General features: G+C 36.2%; 1 protein-coding gene and 1 long non-coding RNA gene across 3 annotated transcripts in view; one reads left to right on the top strand and one right to left on the bottom strand.

Annotated features, from left to right (window-relative positions):
- Window positions 1-23105, top strand: part of NTN1 (netrin 1) — a 129481-nt gene that overhangs the window by 81903 nt on the left and 24473 nt on the right. The window contains exons 4-5 of one of the 2 annotated variants that reach the window (XM_034408049.3): window positions 293-442; window positions 3901-3954. In XM_034408049.3, the coding sequence (XP_034263940.1) occupies window positions 293-442; window positions 3901-3954 (204 nt within the window). The remainder of the gene's footprint in view (window positions 1-292; window positions 443-3900; window positions 3955-23105) is intronic. The other variant, XM_034408066.3, reaches the window with a different exon arrangement.
- Window positions 13829-17655, bottom strand: LOC148115427 (uncharacterized). Its single transcript, XR_015732512.1, has 2 exons — window positions 17433-17655; window positions 13829-15099 (listed from the first exon to the last, which is right to left on the bottom strand). It is a non-coding gene; the product is annotated as an uncharacterized LOC148115427 (long non-coding RNA).

The following is a 23105-nucleotide window of genomic DNA, read 5'->3' as shown; positions in this document are numbered from 1 at the left end:
TGTATGTTAACATATATTAAACATATTCATGCAGCAGTACTGGTCAGACATCATTTCTCTCTCAGATTTTTTGGGAAAGGTAGATTTCTAAAGCACTAATATATTTGGATGAGAAATAATGTGCAATCAAAGGTAAAGACTACAGGATTCTCTCTTCTCACCTAATGTCCATAATTCTGGTAAAACAATCCTGAATGCTATTGGTTTTTGATAACACATGTTCTTTTTGGAAAATCCTTCCTTTCCTTCCAGTACCGTCCTCTGATCCTTTTGTTGTATGTTCCCCTCACAGCATGTGATTGCCATCCCGTGGGTGCAGCTGGAAAAACCTGTAATCAAACTACAGGGCAATGTCCCTGCAAAGATGGTGTGACGGGCATCACTTGTAATCGATGTGCCAAAGGCTACCAGCAAAGCAGATCTCCCATTGCCCCCTGCATAAGTAGGTGGATGCTCTTTTTGACATCTATACCATAACATAATTAATCCTGAGTCTGGCTTGTTTACTAACACCTAACTGGATAGACTCAGTTTTATTTAGACTGTGTTTGGCTACTCATACAGTACAGTGTTCATGGATGTTATTGGTATATACTGTGAACCCAGTAAAAGTGCAATTTTTCAGCGAGATCTCTGGGGCAACACACAGGGGAGAGCAAAGCCAATAGCAATAAAAAGACTTATATGAATTTGGAAATCCCACTGGATTTACTATAATTCAGATTCATTAAAGGTATAATGTGTGCAATAGCTGTGTTGTGATGTTTTGCATTCACTTTGCATATAAATTTAGAGTGAGGTTATATATATATATATATATATATATATATATATATATATATATATATATATATATATATATATATATATATATATATATATATATATATATATATATATATATATATATGTCAATTATGTGATCTGAATAGAAATAGCGATCACTTTTCTATGAAATATTTGAAGGTTAAGATGTGATATTTGAATGGCAGAATGTGTATTTTTGTTTTTCCCATTAAATGCAACCTGCTACTATTGTATTGTTACTTATGTCTCAAGTAAAAATATTAAACTGCCCAACTTCCCTCATTGTTAGGAACTTCTATGAAACAAAACAAAATAAAAAAAGTGGCAAATTGTGAAACCTAAAAATCTAGTCCTACGCAGTATAGAATGATAAAGCTAATGCAACTTGGTCTTTTTAAATTGGATTCTATTTACACTGGTATTTTTCACATCAATCTCTCAACTTAATGGATATTTAGTAAAAGAGTAATAATAGTAGCCTACAATTCTAATTCTGTGAAATCTCCTATTTCATGGCTGACACATATATAAACAACGAATCTGTCCTAACTTGCTTACACAATCACTATGGTAAACAAATGATGTTGCTTCCAGTTCTATTTTACGAATGGAGGGGAGTTGATGACTAGCTATGAGGTAGTTATGACTTCAAGAGAGATGCGTCCATGGATGAAGCTATGTGGTCTTCTGGGAATATCCTCCTTCAGTTTAGAGAACTCACTGATGTCCAAGGCCTCCTTTCATGTACACAGTTTACATGGTACAAAGCCTGCAAAGACAAAATCCAGTTGTACCCCACTCTTCACCTATGTGAAGATGCCACTTTCTGTTCTAGACTTTCATTCCATATAACTGAGAGTCAGGTTTCCAGAGAGTTGGGTCCACTTTTTCCCAGGTGGGAGCTCAGAGTGACTTTGGGGCAATCACTGTTTCTGAGCCCTATTTACTGCATATAGGGATAGCTGATAGGAGAGGAGAAACCACATGTGCCTCCTTAGCTTCCAGAGTTACATTCATTTACATGTACAGGAGAAAATAAAGTGATACACTTGGGAGTAACCTGAAATGAAGCAAATCCTACCTGTGCACTTGACTCCAATATGAGAGGCTGAGAATCCAGCTGTTTTTAATTTCTTTATCAACATGGCTTCATCCAGTTGATGAGGATCATACTACTACCAGTGGATATTGTGATCAAAACGTTGGGAATTGTGTTCTCTTTTATATTTAGGTAAATATTGGTTGTTGCCATGAATGAGGGAAGAAGCTCCAGCGGCCAGATGATTTTAGGAATGTAAAAAGCCCCCAAAAACCAAAAGTAGTTCTTATTAATCGTGCTGCATGTATACTAATTGCTGTAGAATAATGAAAGCATTCGTTAATGCCCCCTTCCTGCAACTGCTGCTACTGTAATCAGATTTATTGTGGTGTAATTCTTAACAATGTTTTCTTCGACTGTGTTGGTTTTTAAGAAATGTTGTTATAAAGAGCCAAGCTACATTTATAGCAACTTTGAAGAATAACAATGGAGTAGAAAACTTTTATATCGTGCCAGTACATTGTTTCCTTGGCTCTAATGCAGAAAAAAAGAGAATATGGTTGAAAGAAACAAGTCTTTGCTAGAGACCCAAAACAAATTCTTAAGATGCATTTCTAAATAAACTGAATTATGTATCCCAAAATATATTCCTGTACTGTTGTTCAGATGGAGGTATGTAATACCACTGTTTTCCTGATGCTAAGCAGACATGGCTACTGCCTGATTAAAGAAACAATAGTGTCATATACTCCTTGAATACTATTGCTTAAATTCACTATCACCACTGTCCGACATACCTTGCTGAAAATATCTACAAGCACTTATAGTGTTATGAGAGATAGACTAATATACCTTTTTTTTAATAGACTATCATTAATATACCTTTTTTTATAAAGTTATTTGTGAATCTGAGAGCTGAATTAAATAATAATACAAAGAAATTATGGCTCCAGAGAGTAGAAAACTCATATAATAACGCTACTGGAAAGAATGTAATAAGAATTTCAAACTATTTTTCCCGTTTGGGATTTATTGCTTTTAGCTGCAAAAGATTAACATAGTGAACTCTCTAATGGAGCAATTAACATTATAGGCACTCCTTGTCAATTAAATATATCTTTAACTACAAATCTAATTTTAGTTTAGTTCACCCAATGGTTGTGCAAACAGTATAGTTCTACTTATAGTTTTATTCATTCTAAAATGAGATAGGAAACATTTGGAGAAAGTTGGAGAATAGGATTTTATTGCTCTTTCAGTAAAAACAAAATACAAGCTGCAGATGCATACAGTTTGTCTATAAACTCTATACTTCACTAAAAAGAAAAATATATCTTAAATGCATATTATTTTACTATGTGAAAGATAATCAGCATCTAGAAGTTAAAATTATAGCCATTGGACACAAACCCAATCTCTCCTTTCATGTTGGAATGCTGATATTAACTTTACTGATAGAAAGATAGATAAGTGTCTCTCTTTTTTCAGAAAGACAGCTATTTTAAGTACTGCTGATTTTGTATGGAAAAGTGGGAATGAAAGAGAACAATTAGTCCCTGAAATGCCACTTCCCCATTAATTTAGAATATTCTTAGATCTGACATGAGCGGGATGGGAGATAGTTTCAGTAATGGAACCTCTAAATTGTGTGAAGAATGGGCCTCAAATTCATAACACCAGGTTTTGGTTTTGGTTTTCAAATTCCTAGAAAAAGATATGATTCCCAGAAATATGAGTGTTGCTTTCAGTTACTGAATTTGTGGGTATATATCAAGATTAGTATAGGTGTTGCTAATATTTGCTATGATAGCTAGGTGGCAGCCTCTCCTGAATGTAATTTTGTGTAGATGGTGATTCCAAATTATGGGGTAAATTATTAGCTTCTCCACCATTGTGTGGTCTAGAGGTGATCTTGTCACCTCTATGAAATGATGATCTTTGTAGTCATCTATCTGGTAGTATAAAATTGCCCAATTCCTTAGCTAGAAAAGTAAATAATACATTTCCCTATTTGTTTGTTCTTTTTTCTGTCCACTTTTTCTTTTTGCCCACAGAGATTCCTGTTGTTCCTCCTACCACTGTGGCCAGCAGCACAGAAAAGCCTGCAGGTATACTATTATCATTGTTATCGTGATTTTTTTATTACTATTATCACCATCACGGTCATCATTAAATATTCAATTTAATGCTTAAATATTTAAATTTAATGCTTAAATTTAAAGCATATTGAAGTATGTTTAACCTGAAGCATGTGGTATCTAAGTTTGTTTTGGCTGTTCAACAATTTGTTAAAAAGTGCCTGCTTTCATGACCATGTATGTTACTAAAGAATATAGTATTAGAATTAGAATAGAATAGAGCTGAAAGGGACTTTGGAAGTCTTCTAGTCCAGCCCCTCAGCTCGAGCAGGAGAACTTATGCCATTTCAGTAAATATGTAATATTATATGTAATATAGTAAATATATAATACTTATTTCCTAGAGTATGTAGATCTCTGGCCAGGGCCACCGCTATCAATAGCCTGATTTGGGAAAGCATCGACTAATAAATAAAATATGGCAAATTATCTTTTACAAGGCTCCCCAGAACCAGGCAGATCAGTTTAAAGCACCACGTTTATCTGCAAAGGCCTATGTCTGATAACTTGGCTTTTGTTATACTATAAAGTGTTTTGTTTACTATAAAGTGGCCAAGGAAAGAGACAAGATTTATTAGGAAAGTCAGTGCAGATCACACAAGGTTAGTCTAACAATCTGCTGTGATGTAGAAAGTTAAAAATGAGGCTTGGGTATTGGTTTTGGTTTCTTTTTATGTGATTGTGACATGTAGGATGCATGCATGCTTTTAATATTGTCAAGGTTTGAGATGTTTGAGTAGCAGTGGCAGATAGCCTTTGTAAGTAGGCATATTACCTACTGCTTGCAAACCTGGGTAACAGGAAATGCACTTCATCAAGGATTGGAACCGCCAGCCAATGGGCTGATTATGGTTTATAGAGGTTTCCCTCTGTCTCACTAGTATCTTTCTTTGACATCATTGACTTACATTCCCAAATTCCGCACTTTTTCCCAGGCCAGGGAAATGGGAACATTCTAGAGATAAGAGACCTTTTCCCATTATGAAGGCTTTAAAGTAGTAAATAGATTAGTCCCATTTTATGAACTATGTGAAACAAAACATAAACATAAATAACCTCCATAGATGATAATGAGGGGGCTTTTTAAAGTGTCTTATTATCATAAAGGGTGGATGTTTTCAAGAGAATAACTGCTGCTGGGAAAAGAAAAAAATAACCCACTGGATAATTTTGCATAGTCCTAGGAGCCACATCTCATTTCCTGATGAATTTTGATCAAGTAACTTGTCACCTATATTACTTCTTTGAGATTGAAGTGTCCAAACAATATGAAACGATGTAAAAAAAAAAAAATCCAACCCCTACATATTATAAAATGTAATACTAACAGGTACCCCAATTCTTCTATTTTCTCCTAACCCTTCAGCCATTGTTGCAAACCCTATCTGCTTTTTTTTCAGGAAGGGAGAGCATTATCAAAAAAAGCTTTTCCCATTAAGTCCTATTTCAATTAAATTAACTTCAGTGATGTAAAATTATTGTTCCAAGTGAACAATACAGTGCATGAACCCTGTTATGAAATCCAGCATGAGTTTCCTCCTGATGATATTCACGAATCTTCTATTGTATATTTTTAATGCAAGGATTTTTTTTTAGTGCCAGTCTTTCTGCTCATACATTCTTCCCTTGATATAAGGTTAGCATTGTTTAAAAAGCTAGTGTGGATACGTTGGTCAATCTGTGTGGAAATATTAACTGGAAACTGTTCAGTATTGTGGGGTTAAGTTTCCTGTACATCTTAGCATGTTCCTAATATTTCCCACAAAGTTAGGAGTAGATTATCACGAGATATGATCTATTTTATCTTGTCTCTTACAGTGCCTCATTTCTAATAGCAATGCAATTATGCAAATGTATTAACTGATCAGAGCTGGGCAGGACAACAGGCTAGAGAACAAATTGTATGGACTATTTTTATTTGCCTAGAGTTGACTGAATTTGGACTCTTTCCTAATTTTGTTCAAATCATATGTATTCAGCCTATACATGAATGGGGAACTTCAGTCTTATGCTTGGTTTTTTTGGTAAAAATCCTACTTACTTTACTTGGTTATTTAAATTTGTAAAAATAATAGCCTGGGAGAAAGGTATTTTTTACTTTTAAAGTACTTTCAAAAGGTCAAAACTGAAGATTAAGCTTAGTTTTAGAATTAAAAATGAAAAGATTACTCCTAGTTTTATTTCATAACTCTTTGGTTATTGTTATCCTCTTTGATTATCCATTCTTAAAGGCAGTGGTGAAATGTAAAATTTGTTACTACCGGTTCTGTGAGCATGACTTGGGGGGAGTAATGTGACTTGGTGGGCGTGGCCAACTTTTTTTTTTTACCTTTTAAAACCATTTTTTCTACAACCTTAAGATGTTGCAGAAAAAAATGCTTTTAAAAGCCTCTGATGATCAGGCAACTCAGCTGGGATCGTCAGAGGCTTTTAAAGGCATTTTTTTTTCTACAACCTCTTTGGCCGAAGAGGTTGTAGAAAAAATGCTTTTAAAAGTAAAAAAAAAACCCTCTGATGATCGTGTGGCTCAGCTGGGCATGGGGGGGGCAGGGATTTTTGCTACCGGTGCTCCGAACCACCAGCCACCATCGCTACCAGATCGGGCGATCCAGTCCAAACCGGGAGCATTTCACCCCTGCTTAAAGGGATGGGAGGTTAGTAATTCTGGTAAGGAATGCCACAATAGGCAATCATAATAGTTACTGTAACTGGCAAAAATTAGGAAAGAGGTAGATTATTTGTCCTCCTTTCCAAGGGATAGTAGATTCTGCTTGAAAAAGTTCATCTGTAAGATTATTTACTTTTTTTTTTTTTAAAGAAGAGATGCCCTGTAGATGTGCTCAATGATTTTATATTTTTCTGCAAATGAGTATACTGCAGTAGACTATAGAATCATGGTGGAGTTGAAAGGGACCAAAAGGATCATCTAGATCAACTCTTTGCAATGTGCAGGAAAACCAATTAACAGTCTTTGAATCCAACTCATTTTGAAAAATCTCCAGAGCTGGAGAATGCACAACCTCTGTCATACTGTTCTACAGATCTTACCATCAGAAGTTTTTTCTTAATTTTTAAACAAAAGCTAGGTAATTGTAACCGTACTTGTTATTTCTTATCTTAGCTCCTGTGGGATTGAAAAATCACACTTGGCTATTTTCTGTATGGTATATTTTTATGGAAGTGAATGTTTTCTCATCTGAAATTCCTTCAGCCTGTCTTCACAGGGCATGTACTCAAATCCTTGTATAATCTTTGTTATCCACTTATCCTGATTCTAGTCTGAATATTTATGGGGTGTGATGTGCAGGTGTGATCTCACTGTGCAAAGTACGGAGGAATCACACATATTTGAGGCAGCGTTTCTTTGAATCCAGAACTGCATTGGGACCTTTCTAGAACCTATTTCATATCACTTCCCATATTTAGCTTGACGTCAATGATCAATCCAAATCCTTCTCTGATGTAGTTTTCTAAGTTTTGTTTTCTTCCCTAAATGTAATACTTCACATTGTTCCCTGTTGGAAGATATCTTGTTCTTATCAGCCTAGTATTTTAACCTGTTTGGATTAGGTTGTAATCTAATTCTGATATTTTGAGCACTCCCAATTTCATATAATATTAAAATTTGATAAGCAACCCATCATGAGATAAGCAAATATATATAATAATAATAATGTTGTATAATATTACCCTCAAGATAAATTTCTGCAGAACTTCACCAGATTAGCGCTTGTAGTTTTTAACTTAACTTCATCAACAATTTTAGAGGACAATATTTCCAAAACCATCTGTGATTCAGCCTACAGTGGTTAAAAAAAATTGATGATTTGTCTCATTATTTTTTTCATCTCAGAAATTAAAGAAATGTTTGTTGTTATTATTCAAGTGATTTACACAGACTTCATAGGGTTCTAGGATATTTAAAAGGGTTGCAGTCATTTTAATGTCATTAGCAAAGACATAAGCTAGTTGACCAAGAAATGTTCCTGACAGTGAATTATTTACCATCATTGATTATAACAATCTTTTTGTAATGTTTGTCATTGGTTATGGTAGAACAATATAATGATTGATTGAATGGTTACAAAATACTTTGCAACCCTCGTTTCCATGAAACAATAAACCATACTTGGATTTCAAATATTACTCAGGCTCCAATAGAGAGGATAACAAAGCATCTCAGCAACTTCTTGATATTGTCTCTCCTATTACTGTCCAAAATTGTGCTCAGTAAGCTTACATCATCTCCTTGCTTTCAACAAGGATGTTTCACAATGGAACTTCTATACAATGAAGAAAGCTAAAGGTCATGCCAAAGGTTAGAAGGCACCCATCAGGGGTTCTGGCTTGCTGTCAAATACAAAGCAAAGGTTTTTACACCTCAGTCTTTGGGTTTAAGCCTTTTTCTTTCTATTTTTATTTTGTGCATTGACATAGCTACTTTGCTACAATAGGACATCTTGCCAGAAGCTGGAAGGCAGGGAAGAAGGTGTGGATGTCCTTGACAACCGACTTCTGTTCTCCTCCCTAACACTCCCATGCAAATTATTTTTTAATTTGAATTTTAAGTAGATTGTGCACTATTATATGCCTCTTTCTTTCTGCTCCATATTATTATTCTAATGCCAAATTGTTTTGGCATAACTTGAGGTGAACTGAGACCACATCTGATGCCGAAATAAATCATTTTATTTTATAAAATGAGAGGATTTGATTTTCCTTCTTCTCCAGATAAAAATAAATAATGATTTACAAACTGTATAACTATTTCAGAATAGCAGTTTCTAAGAAGCTAGTCATAAGACAGAAATTTAAAAAAATAACCTAATTTTCTTCAGGCAGTCTAACTATAAGTCAGATAGCTGTGAGGTAAACTTTTAAAATGAGATGCGCCACAGTTCAATGAAAATCGTCTGGCTTGATTCTGCTTTCAGTTCATTCAGTTAAGCCCTTTCTTCATATTGATATTTTTGTTTTACTATATATACTAGACCTTAGTATAGCAACATAATATATTTTAATTCTTTTCTGATATATTATATACATTGAACAGATTCACATTGGTTGAGGGAATTATGCATTAATCTAATTGTGCTTCTAGATACCATTCTGAAATATAATTAGGATTTGTGACTACCCTTCCAAGATCTAAGCTTGAGAGTAAGGCTGAGTGGCACTCATCCTACTCCTGCAACATTTGAAAGAAGGTCAGAATGCCCTAAAAATGTAGCAAATAATAGACAAATAAATAAATAACTTTAGTAGGAAATGGAATCATTTATGGGCTTAATATTGTGCTTTGAAATGATTATGAAGCTTGGTGCAACATTATCTTATGTAGTTAATAACAGAACTCAGTCTTACTAGCATCTTGCTATTGTGACTGGGTGGTTAGGAAAAAAATTAAATCAGGAAATAATAAAACAACTAAATTAATTTTTTAAAAAGGAAATTAGAAGCACAATTAATCAATATGGCATTTGGCAGATGTCAAAATAGATCATTCCATTTTACAGTCACTAAATACCCACCCACCAACAACATGCAAATCAATCAACAAAGTTATCTTAACACAAAAAATATGATGAATCCTGTGGTTTTTGGTCATATGGAGGGTGTTAACCTCTCTACTATTGATTGTTCCTGATACAGAATTATCATATCTGAATGTTCTAAAAAGAAGATTCTTTGGACAGGAGCTACCCAGCATACTGCACATAGTGCAGTGCATAAAATTGGCTAATTTACTTTTGCTTTTCTCCCCGTCTTTCCTCCCAGCCCTAAATACATTGTCTGTCTCAAGCCCTAAGATACATCTACAGATATATAGTAATCCATATTAGTGACTTAATTCTAACCAAAAATGCATCGTTTCACAGGTACAGTTGGAAGATGATTTATTTAACAAAGTTTTTAAGATCTATTCATTGTGCTCCTCAATACATTGTGAAACCTTATACTTGAGTAAAAATGCATATGATTGCAAATCCTGTCTCAGAACTTTCATACAAGCTCTACATTCTGCAGTCAGTTGTTATTTACAAGGTGCTAAATACATTTCTCAGACAATACATGTGTACATTTAATAACCCACCCCAAATACACAGTCAATACAAGAGAAGTAGGAAATGTGTGAGGGAAAAACAAATCTATGATAATTCTTGCCCTAGTACACATCAGTGATTTAAAAATGTGCATCTGTTATCCAGACATTTTGGCACACTACTGAGGCCAGCCCAAATTCCTGAAGCACTTATGGCTGCCTCTGGTTTGGCTTATCTTCATGTCTCCTCCTCCCAATTAGCAGCATAACAGAATCTGAATAAAGCCAGGAATCTTTCCACAAAGATGTTCTGCCATAGTGCAAAAGCAGTTTATCATGTGTCCTATAGGTAACCTGGTCCTGACTCCTCCTTCTGTCCCCTATATTGACAAAATAAATATTCTCTCAGTCCTACTACAGATAGTCCTCAACTTACAACCACAACTGAGCCCCAAATTTCTGTTGCTAAGTGAGACTGTTGTTAAGTAAATTTTGCCCCATTTTATGATCTTTCTTGCCACAGTTGTTAAGTGACTCACTGCCATTGTTAAATTAGTAACACCGTTGTAAAGTGAACCTGGCTTCCCCATTGACTTTCCTTATCAGAAGGTCGCAAAAGGGGATCCCATGACCCCAGGACACTGCAACCATCATAAATGTGAGTCAGTTGCCAAGTGTCCAAATTTTGAACATGTGACCTTGGGGATGCTGCAATGGTCACAAGTGTGAAAAATGATCATGTTACTTTTTTCAGTGCCGTTGTAACTTCGAACAATCACTAAATGAATGGTCTAGGACAGCGATGGCTAACCTTTTTGCCATCGCGTGCCAAAAGCAGGGGGAGTGCGGGGTGGATGCGTGTGTGTGCGCCCACACCCATAATTCTATGTGCCCTCCCCCCCGCATGCACATGCGACCCCCCCGTGCTTCTTCCGCTTTTGGCATGTGATGGCATGATTGACCCAGTAGGCCCGTTTTTCGCCCTCCCCAGGCTCCAGAGGCTTTCTAGGAGCCTGGGGAGGGCGAAAACAGCCTCCCCCCCCAGAGGCCCTCCAGAGACCGGAAACAGTCCATTTGCCAACTTCTGGTGGGCCTAGAAGGCCCGAAAATCAGCTGGCCAGCGCACGCATACATGCTGGAGGTGAGCTAGGGCAATGCTCGCGTGCCCACCAATATGGCTCCGCGTGCCATCTGTGGCACGCGTGCCTTAGGTTCGCCATCACGGGTCTAGGACTACTTATACATCGTTTACACAGTCTCAGCTTCTGCAGTCTAATCCAGCACTTCACTTGTTCACTTGCTGTGGAAAGGCCAGCAAGGATTTCAAAAGGATTGTTGTCCCTGAAGAGATAGAAACATCCACCAAAGCTACTAACATTTAATGTGTCACTTTGGCAAAATGTCTGTCTAGATGGGCTGGACAAAGCTTTTGCTACTCCTTTTTGTGTTATATAATTGGCCTATCAAAGGGATACTGGATAGATTGCAAATATTCAAGCAGGAGGATACTTGAACAGTTATATTGCTCCCGGACAATGACAAGCTGCCTTTGTTGATTCTGTTGTTGTGGAATGTCCGTAAAAGATCCACCTTGCTTTTAACCAGACATTTCAGCCTTTCCTTATTTATTTTTCCATAAATAGAAGGCATGGACTGTGCTCTGTTGTATGATTATTTTGAAAGAAAAGTTCTACTAAGCACTTTTTAAATTTGGGAAGCTGGAAATTATCTGTCACTCTGCTTTGTTCGGGGTAGTTAAAATTAAGCTCTCCTTGAAACTGCCAGCCATCTGCTTTTCGTACTGTATTTTCATAAATGATCCCAAACTATAATAATGTGGGCACCAGGAAGGGCCATTGGCACACACTTTTTCATAGTGCCTCAGCTTCTATAAAAGCCTACCCAATTCATGATTTCAATGCTGGCAGCCCCAACTGAGAGGCTTTAATCTAATTTCATGCTTTATTTGCACCCATTTGTTTTTCAATCAATCTTGTTCAACAAGAAGAAAAGATATTGCTGGAGGTTCATTTGTGTGTTCTTGTTCCAAGGGTGAGGTTAATAGCAGTTATGTTTTCCTGGGATTGCTGCAGAGTTCACGGAGCTTTACTTGTTCATTTTAGTTCTGTTTATATCCAGCACATCCTTCTGTTCCCAAAAGCACTCAAACCAACAATTGCAGCAGATCCTTCTTCTAAAAAGCAGATTTGGTTAGTGGAGTCCTTATAAAGGTGCTTAAATTAACAACAGCCATTTCAGATGTCCTGTAGAAACCCACAGAAGCTGGGGAGTGAACAGCATGGGAAGAATAATTGCGTAGGAATCAGGATGACAATGTTTTTGATGCTGAGACTAAGGGAGGTAAAAGTAGGTTTGTGCGCATAACAAATTATAGCTGTTCAAATGAACATGCTACATGTATTTGAATAGAGGGATTAAGAATAAGTTTAATGCTAATATTGAAACCTCTGACCTTAAATGAAAGATTAGCAAGTTGATCAAATGCACTTATGAAAGCATACTCTAGAAAGGATAAAGAAAATTACCTCAGAAGTTTTCAGTGATACCTTGGGGTATAAAATGCAGTGTTAGATACCATCAGGAAATCACTATGGCTGACAACGTCACTCTGAAATAATTTGGTACTGGCAAAATGCTCAGGGGGCGCTGGGTTAGAGAAAGAGATCAAAGAGTAAATTCAAAGGAGAATTTATTTTATTTTATTTATTTATCAAATTGAAAAACCGCCCTTCTTCTTCACTAAAGGACTGATAATGGGTGACTTTAATTAAGTATAAATTGTTCAGATTCAAATGTTCAGATCTAGATGTTATAAAAGACTCTATCTTTAGTGGGACATTGCCTAGGAAGTCCAATACAGTCATGTTTTAGTTCAAAAGAAAGTATTAAAAACAAGGATTTGGTAATAAGAAAGTTGGAAGGAGGCTCATAATCTTTCCAAAATAGTTGTAAATTATGCAAAACACTAGTTCAGCTAGATTACTGTACATGTTTAGAAAGGTACCTCAAAATCCAACCCCCCCCCCAGCATAAATAGTGGGAAAAAAGACCTGCTCAAATAAGAAAAATAAAGGATGCTCCATACGGTATGGCACATCACCAGTTTATTCTGGTGCAAATGCAATGCTGGCAAAATAGTGAGGAAGGAGGTTCCATTTCTTCTTTTGCTGGTCTCATGAAGAGTTGAAGATGAAAAATCTCCCATCAGAAGATGTCTCTCTTCCTAATACTAAAACAATTAAAATGAGAAAGGGCCCTCAAGGGATCTGTAAGCATGAGAAAATGCAAGTTCATTTTTTATTATCATATCATTTTTAATATGGCGCGCGGAGAGAGAGAGAGAGAGAGAGAGAGAGAGAGAGAGAGAGAGAGAGAGAAAACAGCTTGTGTTACTGAATTAGACATTATCAGCACTGAAACTGTAACATTGCTTATGTAAATCTGTGTTTTAATCATACCTGAGTAAATTTACAAATTACAGTGGAAATATTATCTCCTGTGAATTGCTCCTGTAAGATGGGCAATTCAGGTAGAACAGACATCGTTATAGCCTTTCAGAAGCAGGTAATGCCCTCTTCAAGACCTCAGGCTGAACCTTCCGTAGGCGGCATCCAGTTTGTTTGAACTGAAGTCTTTGAGGCTGTGCATGATTTCCAAAATAACTGTTGGTTTGGTCAGAAGTGCAGCTTATCATAAATGATGTAGCTCGTTGTAAATGGCACTTCTCTGTAACATGGATCAATGATAAGGCTGATGGAAGTTTTGTGCGCTCCAAAAAGGATTAAATGTCTACTGTGCTTTAGGTATTGCCAGACTTTTTGATGGGAGGAATTATCCATTTGATTTAGATAGTCATACCTCACCATTGCCAATACTATTACAAAGCAAGCTATTTAAAAAACAGATGTCAAATGTTTATTGAAGTATGCACTTTGCTTTGAACTTCCAGCTGCTGGGAATTTTAAAGAAATCTGGATATATTTAACCTGTACAAGTAGTTAAAATTAATGTTTAGAATGTATTAAGCACATATTTTATTCCAACTTTTGTTCAAAAAGAAGAACAGTCCTTCACAATAGCTGCTTTTTAATAGCCATATTTAATAAAACAAAAAAGTAACTATAGAGGAAAAAATAAATTGGCAGATTTTAGATGCGTATGTAAAGGAGAAGTTGGTATATTGCTCACTGTTTAGAGACAGACATAGCAGGAATTCCCCTAATTTTTTTCCTAAATTTAAAATGTATGAAATAGAAGAAATTGTTTCCAAAGTTAAAGAAACAAACATTCTCCACATTCTGAGGTAAGTATGGCCTGCTCGATTAAAAGTTCATAGAACAGATGGGCTTAATGGACAGATGGTCCAGGCTTCTCCTCAATTCAGGAATCCACTACTTTAGTTCAGAATCAATCATATGCTGGAGTTTAGACAGGAGGAGAGCCTCATGAGTAGTTTGTTCCATTGTCGAAAGCTCTTATAGCCAGGAAACTTTTATTGATATCTGATCAAAATGTATTTCCTTGCAATTTAAACTCATTGTCTCTTGTCCTATCTTCTAGAACAACTCTGAAGAATTATGCCCTGTTTTCTAGCATTTATAACTATGTTGAACCTCTCAGTATCTTATCTCATCATCTCATCTCATCTCATCTCATCTCATAAAATACTTTCTTTTAAGAAGGTATTTGCTAATTCTCACACTTCACTAAGACTTTTCTGAAGCAGGGTCATGCTGAGAAAAATATTTCTTATGCAATACATGGCCAGGCTTCTCATAGATTCATCTGATAGATTCATTTATGCTGAATTGTAGTTCCAGGCAATCCCTTTTCACACAGCTTCCTTTGTAGACATTCTAACTTTGGTCTTCATCCATTCAATGGCTATTCCAACTAAGTTTGTAAAATAATGGCAGAGTCAGTCACAGAACCGCTTAAAGCAGCAAAATATTTGGCAGAAACAGTACTTACTTGGCAGAGAAAACAAACTCTGGCTCTCCAAAAACATTTTTACAGTCATCCATGGAACCATTTGCTGCTCTGATGTTGATCTTGAAGATATTAAAATGAATAAAGTTACTCCAAGGACAAATTGAGCCTAAGCATAACAGTGAAGAATTGTAGGATTGGTTGGAATAGGATTTGAAGTTCAAATTCTTGCACTAAGAAGAAATAATTGCTAAGGGTTGGCCTTTTTGAGACATATTTTGACATAAAAGAGAGACAATTATTTTGGTTAATCTTCTACTAGTACAGTATCAGGGGTACATTGGCCCCAAAGCAGTCTTTTCTTTTACCTATGATACCCTTTCATTCTCTGGGTTTTAATTGCACATCTGCTCTCCAGCAATTGCATAACTGTGGTGGATCATTTCTCTTCTGAGATATTCTGAAGTTATCAGGTAGTTTATCTGTAAATAGATATTATTTCTACATTTAATTTATTCTGGGATAGAGTTAAACCTAAGGATGACTCCTCTTGCTCTTTCTTCTGTAATAGTCTAAATGGTCAACTATGGAAAATGGATAATCGTCATCTTTCTCTCTTTGCTTACCATGCCTCAAAACTGATAGCACTTGGCTAAACATTACAAGAATTTCTTCTTCTCATATGTTTTCTCTTCTGAAAAATTGTGTTGCATGGGGGTTAATTTGGCACTTTCCTGTCTCTTGACTTGTTTGTCACGGCTTTCATTGTGCATGTCCAGTATTTGCAAAAACCTGATTCCTATTTAATGAAATATTTCCACTGGTAGGTTTCCTAGTCTCCCTTTTATCTTTAACTTCTGGACATTTGCTAAAGACTCTTTACCAGGGGTGAAATTCAGCAGGTTCTGACAGGTTCTGGAGAACTGGTATCAGAAATTTTGAGTAGTTCAGAGAGCCAGCAAATACCACCTCTTGTTGGCCCCAGAGTGAGGTGGCAATGGAGATTTTGCAATATCCTTTCCCCAGGAGTGGGAAGGGAATGGGGTTTTTGCAGTATGCCCTGCAGTATTCCACTGGAGTGAGGTGGAATGGAGGTTTTGTAGTATTCTTCCCCTGCCACGCCCACCAAGCCACACCCACAGAACCGGAAGTAAAAAAAATGAATTTTGCTCTTTACCTACAAGGTAGAAATTGAACTTTTACTTAATTAATCATTTTCTGAGCTCACATGGTACGCTGAATCTGAGTTTACACAGATTTTGTAGCTAAGTTTTAATTGACCTCATTAAGCATTCCCAGCCTATGGTTACAAGATTACATGTGGATGGATTCAATGAAATCCTATGAATATCCTTTACAGGAATTTGCTTACTGTTCTCAGCCACAGAGGACCCCAATTGTATGTGAATGTTGTGCGTTATTACAATGAATCAAAATGATTTCTAAATGCCATTTTGGGAGAATGACATATAAGTAATCCAGGTTTAAGATACCTCAATACGTAGCATAATCCAAAGAGCATAAAGAAATAAATACAATAGGTAATGGAAGATATAATAAATGTGCTGTGAACAATATGCACCAGTTTCCCCTCAAATGATAACAAAAATGTAATGTACTGTAGAATTAGCCACTCCGTATCTCAAGTGTCTAGCATTCTGCTGAGTATTATGTATCCCAGCTAATGCAAACTTGGACTTCATTCTAGGCTCCAAATATCTATAGCATTGTTATTTAAGAAGTGTTCTATGTTCCATGGCTTTAATGCCAGACATTTAATGACTGCATTACTTTAAAATCTATGTGAATATCAGCCTGAGCCTGCTAAATCTTTCTTTTTCAAGGGGTTAGTACAGGGATGGGGAAATTGTGCTCCTATTAGTTGCTGCTCAAGAAAAGAAAACACCAGCAGTTGGCTTATAATGATTGCTTATTGGAGAGTCCCAAGAAGCGCTAAAAAAAAATAGAGGAATTATTAAGTAGTGAAGTGGCAAGAAAGGCATTGAGCTATAAAATTATTTCTGACAATATACCTAAGCAGCAAATGAGGCAAACCAGCTGCCCTACATCTTGTCTTGCTTGGAGATTTTAAAATGTGAAGTGTTTTTTTAAAATCTGCTACTTTCCAAACCCATTTTGTTTTGACTAGGAATGAAAGATGGAGCTATATGTTTCCAAACTTGTAATTCTTTTTTTTTTTAATTCAACAAGACTTAATATTTCATCTTTTGAAGAAAAGAACATTTGCATCTTCCAAGAGCAGGGACAGGAGCAGAAATGCATTTAACTCCCATAAACATTCAGAGCAGGAATTGCAAAAAGTTGTTACCCAGCACAACTGATTAGGACATCTTATTTATTAATTGAATCCATATCCTATTTTTCGATCCAAAAAGCATGCACTTTCTCCTAAATTCTTTCTATTTATTCAGCCATGTTCTTAATTTTTACGTACCTTCTGGGATTTCAGGTCTAGGAGAGTCCTCACAAAGTGGCATATGGATGTTTTCTTGCCAGCCAGCTAGTACTTTGTTGCCATTCTCTTTAAGGTTGCAGAAAATCTCAGAATATTGGTTCAGTTTGCATTCCTTCTTGGAAATGCAGGAACTTCATCCAAACATAAAGCTTATTAAGGTACTGTACCATTACATGCTTGTTTCAATACGCTAGAAGTTAGTCTGCATTAAAACAGAATAAATGAATAGAAGATAAAAATATTATCCATTACAATGTATCGGCAGTCACCTCTGTCCACAACTGCTAGTTTCATCTTCGTTGAATTTAAATCATTTTTAAATCAAATTCAGCTCCTGGTGACTCCATAGATATATCCATGTAGTTTTCTTGGTAAAAAAAAAAAAAGAGAGATTTTCTTAGTCTGATGACTTCTCAGCCTAGGATACAAGCCTGGAATTTCTTGATATTCTCTCATCCAAATACTGTATCAACTGGTTCCAACCTTCTTAGCTTTTTAAGATCAATCACATTTAGCTAGGCACTTATTTCTTCACAGAAGTAATATGTTTCCGACATTACTTAGTGTTGGAGGCAGCATGATAAAGATAAAATATTAGCACAGCACAGCAAGATAGCAACATTATATAAAGTAAAATGTGCATTGTCCTACTTCTAGTACAATTCAAAACTATGAGAGGTGAGAGGGAAAGGACATGACATGTGGAATAAGGAAGGAAGAGTTTAGTGTTTCATTATTTTATCTTTCTCAAAATCTATATTCAAATAGCATCTCCTTTCAAAGCATCACAGAAAAAAAAAATCAGAGTAAAAATCTAATCTACATGAGATTGGAGGTTGCTAATGCTGACCTTGACTGCTTCATTGGTCCATTTGGATTGCTAACCATTAATGTGGAGATAAAAATTAAGTTGCTATGTCCAACATTAGAAAAACCTGTTTTACAAATGCTGGACATACTGGTAACTTTCAGAGTTTTGAATTACTTTTGTAAGTTCTAACTAGCATAGCCAAATAGCAAGACTAAAGGTAAAGGTAATGGTTCCCCCTCGCACATATGTGCTAGTCATTCCCAACTCTAAGGGGCGGTGCTCATCTCCGTTTCAAAGCCGAAGAGCCAGCGCTGTCCAAAGACATCTCCTTGGTCATGTGTCCGGCATGATTAAACGCCTAAGGTGCACGGAACGCTGTTCCTTTCCACCAAAGGTGGTCCCTATTTTTTCTACTTGCATTTTTTTACGTGCTTTCGAACTGCTAGGTTGGCAGAAGCTGAGACAAGTAACGGGAACTCACTCTGTTACATGGCACTAGGGATTCAAACCGCTAAACTGCCGACCTTTCGATCGACAAGCTCAGTGTCTAAGCCACTGAGCCATTGTGTCCCTTTTTATTTACATTATATTTACATATATTTACATTAAATATAAAATATACAATATAAAATAAAATACATTAAATATAAAATATAAAATGTACATTACATTTAGCTAAACTAAATGTGGTCTATTCCTACACTGGGAGATGGTGCAATTAATGCCTTAGCATTTGATGCTGCTCATATGTTTTACACTATAATACAAAGAAAGCAAAGTTGGACCTGGATTTCATTTCAAAAATGTAAAAACCAGTTAAATATTCTACACTGAATTTGAATTTAAGAAAAAAACAGTGTTAAAATTTGGATGGAATCAAATTAGACATCTGTCTATTCTAACAGGTTAAAAAATTTAAATGTAACATTTGTAAAAAAAGTCACCTGTCAAATACTGATAGCCATTACACTTTGATCATATACTAACAATGAACAGCCTGTAAATGTTAAATTCCAATAGCCATTGCATTCTTAAATAGTCTTACTAGGAAGTTCCATTGCTAAGAATTTAGTTGAACTTACATTTGATTATTTGGATATGTCCAGAAAATATTCCACATCAAAATTTATACATAAAAAAACAAAAGACATGTGGATATTATTTCTCTTGGATTTCTCTGATAGTTAGAAATTAAAATCACAAACTTGTTTGCACAATTTCTCTTTGGTTTTTATCAGGGTTGCTTCATATAACATTCTGAGCCTTCAAGTTGGGAAAATCAGCCAGCATCAGTATTTTTAATGTAGCCCTCTGCCTCAGTCTGGGAAATCAGCCAGAACTAGGCACTAAATGATTACACAAATATCTTATGCTATTTTTACATCAAAGGGAATAGACCGAAGAGGCCAAATGTAGCCAAAAAAAAAAAAAAACCCAAGAAAAAGATTAATTACTTTATTTTATTTACATACACATTAATAAAACTTATCAACCACTTGAATCCTAAGGAACTCTAGCTGATGTGCAAATATAAAGCAGAATAAACAAAATTAATATAATGTAATAATAATAATATAAACCATTAAATTATTCTCATGCTACTTTGGAGCAGACTGGTATCATCTTGTGATCTTCCCAGATTTATATTTTCCTTAATCTTTTCACAATCGGAGGATTTTTTTAAAAAGATGTTTGTGATTTGAAAAACTTTGTATTTTTATCTTTCCATAATTGAATATTTTCATGACTACATAAAGACTACATAAAGTTAAAAGGGTTTTTAAAAATATTATCTTCCCCTTCTCTTGTCTAGCTACTGTAAAATTAGTTCAACTCCTTACAGAGTTGGGGAAAGAAAGAGTTGGCTCTACTAGTCATATTTCTCAGTACAGGACTAGGAGAAGACATCATAGAATTTATTTCATTTTTATTTTCATATTTTCTCTTTAAGTGTGTCAGAAAAGCAGCATAGAAAGTTGGAGCTCTCTCTCACTGGATTAGCAGGTGGTTGCCAAGTAAAGCACCTCACAGAAGATATGTGGAGACTGCATTACTTACCAAGCTGCAACATTAAGACAAGAAGTTGGGTAGACCTAGAGGAATTCTGGGAGAGAAGATTTGAGGTTCAACTGTGCTGCTGTATGTTAGTAGATATGAGATAAGGGATAGTAGTAGTAGCAGCTCTAATTCCCCCCTCCCCTGCTTTCAAAGGTTGGGTTTTTGTTTTTGTTCTGGTTTTGTTTTTGGTTTTTTGGTTTTTTTTTTTGGTTGCTTGGTTTGGATAGAATACTGCTGTACAAGGGGAGGCAGTAAGGGAGTAGAATAGTAGATGCCCACTGGGATGGCATGTTCCAAAAGACTGGCATCACCATAGAAAGGCTGAGCTTCTTCCCCACTAACCTTCTTAAATCAGTCCAGATGTCAATCTCAGCAGAGAATTCGGTACATATCAAGAAAGCACAATAAGTTGTCAGTTAAGAGTTTGGCCAGCTTCAAGAAGGTTTCTGTTATGATACCTACAGATCCATGCATCATGTGTAAACTGGCTGATGTGATTATTTTTTTATTGCAGCTATAACTATTATAGGTCACATAACCACTCCCATTATTATGACTATCTTATCATTAAGGTCATATTATTGGGATTGCACTGAATAGGTCCAGACTCTGATAGCCTTTTGGACAACAAAGGACCAGTAAAATAAATATATTGTCAATATATTTAAAGAGGTGGTATTGTACCCAGTTATTTCATTCCTATCAACAACCCTAACCTAACCCTAACTTATATCAACTTTATTGCCAACTTGTTATAATTAAAAAATGATATTTCTTCCAAATATTTTTTCCTTTCTTGCTTAAAAAGAAGTGTGAGCTATATTAACTGACAAATTCCTCAGTATTCTGAAAAATTCATCAGCTTCCAGTAGGAAGTTTTCCATCCTTGAAGATGTGGAAGGAAGTCCCAAACTAAATCCTCAATGATCTGACTTCGATAGTCAATCTCTTCCTATACAGCCATGAAACTAAAATTAGGAAAATATTCCTCCATAACCAAAGGATTATTAAAGGATTGGAACAGATCCATAGTTGTCACAGCAACTATAAAGTCTGAAATTGATACAGAAATTATATGAAAATGGAAGTAATATGAATAAGTCGTTTTATTTATTGTTCTCTTTTCCACATTGTTACAATCAAATGATAGATTCATAATCAAGGTTCAAGAAAACCTCATTATTTACATTACATTTACATTAAGTTAGAGTTAATATAAAATCTGATAGACGGTGAAGCCAAAACCTATATAGCTTTTAACATGATCCATCTGAATTCCAAACCAAATTAAAAACATGCTGTGTTTCTATTCTCTGTACTTTCACCAAGGTAGAGTTGTATTGTTACTGGGTAAAAAAATCTTTAATAGTGACATTTTTATGGCTTTTTCATTCAATCAGCAGGAGGTATTGCTAGGCAATCTTAGAACTCATAGAGGAAAACTAAGGTATGTTTCCTTACCATCTGCCATAGTTTTATTTCATGAAAATTCTTTAAAATCGTCTTGTTAGTCCTCAAAAGAGGCAAGAAAACTTGAATCTCTTGTATAAATGAAAAAAAAAGAAAGTATGTTTTGTTCTACCGGGGTTAGGATGAACAATCCTTATTCATGCTTCTTTTCTTTCTGTTTCTATGGAAACTGTGAAGAAACATAAAATGTCTTCATCTGCATTAATTAAATTCAGATAGTCAATAATCAGAGACATTTAACCATTCTAATAAAGTTTATGGGACTAACCTAAGGTTTAGAATAAATTTTCCAGAAATTACATCTGGTCCAGGAAATGAGAGCACGCACAGGTCTAAGCACCTCCCAATTCACCCATGTTACACCACTGCTGTGTGAATTGTACTGGCTTCCAGTTTCTTTCCAGGTGGGCAATTCAAGTTGTCAATTATTACCCGTAAACCCTGTTTGGCACAGGACCAGATTATCTTGAGGGTTGCCTCTCCCTGAGGAGATTTACGTAGGTCTGATATGGTGGCTGTGATTCAGGCCCTTTTCCTCAATTGTTGTAATCTAATGGGATCTAGACAGCATGCTTTCTCAATAGCTGACCCTTTGATTCAGCAGATCCCAACCCTCCTAACCCTCTGAAAAACAGTAAAAACCTGCATTTTATCATAAGCACTGGGGTAGTGTGAGTCTGGATCCCTGAAAGTTTTTTTAGGGATGTATGGAGAAGGGTAGCAGTTGGAGGTCTGGAAGTTTTCTATGTTGATTTTCCTGCATTTATTACAGTTATTGTTGTTTTTGAGCCACTCAAAATTATGTTGCATAAGATGGCCAGATATATAATCTGGTAAATAAACAGACTGGTGAAAAAGAGATTGAAAGGAAAAGTCAAAATCAGAGGTGGTATTCAGCCGGTTCGCACTGGTTCGCACGAACTGTTGGCGGAAATTTGGCCAAGGTTGCAAAACGATGGCCAGCTGGCCATGCCCCCAAAACGGTCCCCCGGTTGCTGCTCACTCACCCCACCTGCCATGTTAGTTGCCACCATGTTCTTTGCAAGTACAATGGGATGTGCATGTGTGAAGAACATGGCAGCGATGGCAGCAGCTTTTTTGTGGCTACGAAGTTTGCTGGGTCGGCAGCCCCCTCCCCGCTGCCAGTGTCTCCCAAAGCTGCCAGCGTTGCAGCCGCAGCAGGGACGGGGGGCAGTCTGGCAAGCTTCGCAGTCGCGTGGCTACAAAGTTTGCTGTGCCGGCAGCCCCCTCCCCCTGGGCTAGCATCTCCTGATGCCACCAGGGTTTCAGCCATGGTGGAGATGGGGGGGTGG

Source organism: Pantherophis guttatus, chromosome 2 (assembly GCF_059756535.1).
Source record: "Pantherophis guttatus breed Tessera chromosome 2, ASM5975653v1, whole genome shotgun sequence".
Lineage (NCBI taxonomy): Eukaryota > Metazoa > Chordata > Lepidosauria > Squamata > Colubridae > Pantherophis > Pantherophis guttatus.
This window is presented reverse-complemented; position numbering and strand designations above follow the sequence as displayed.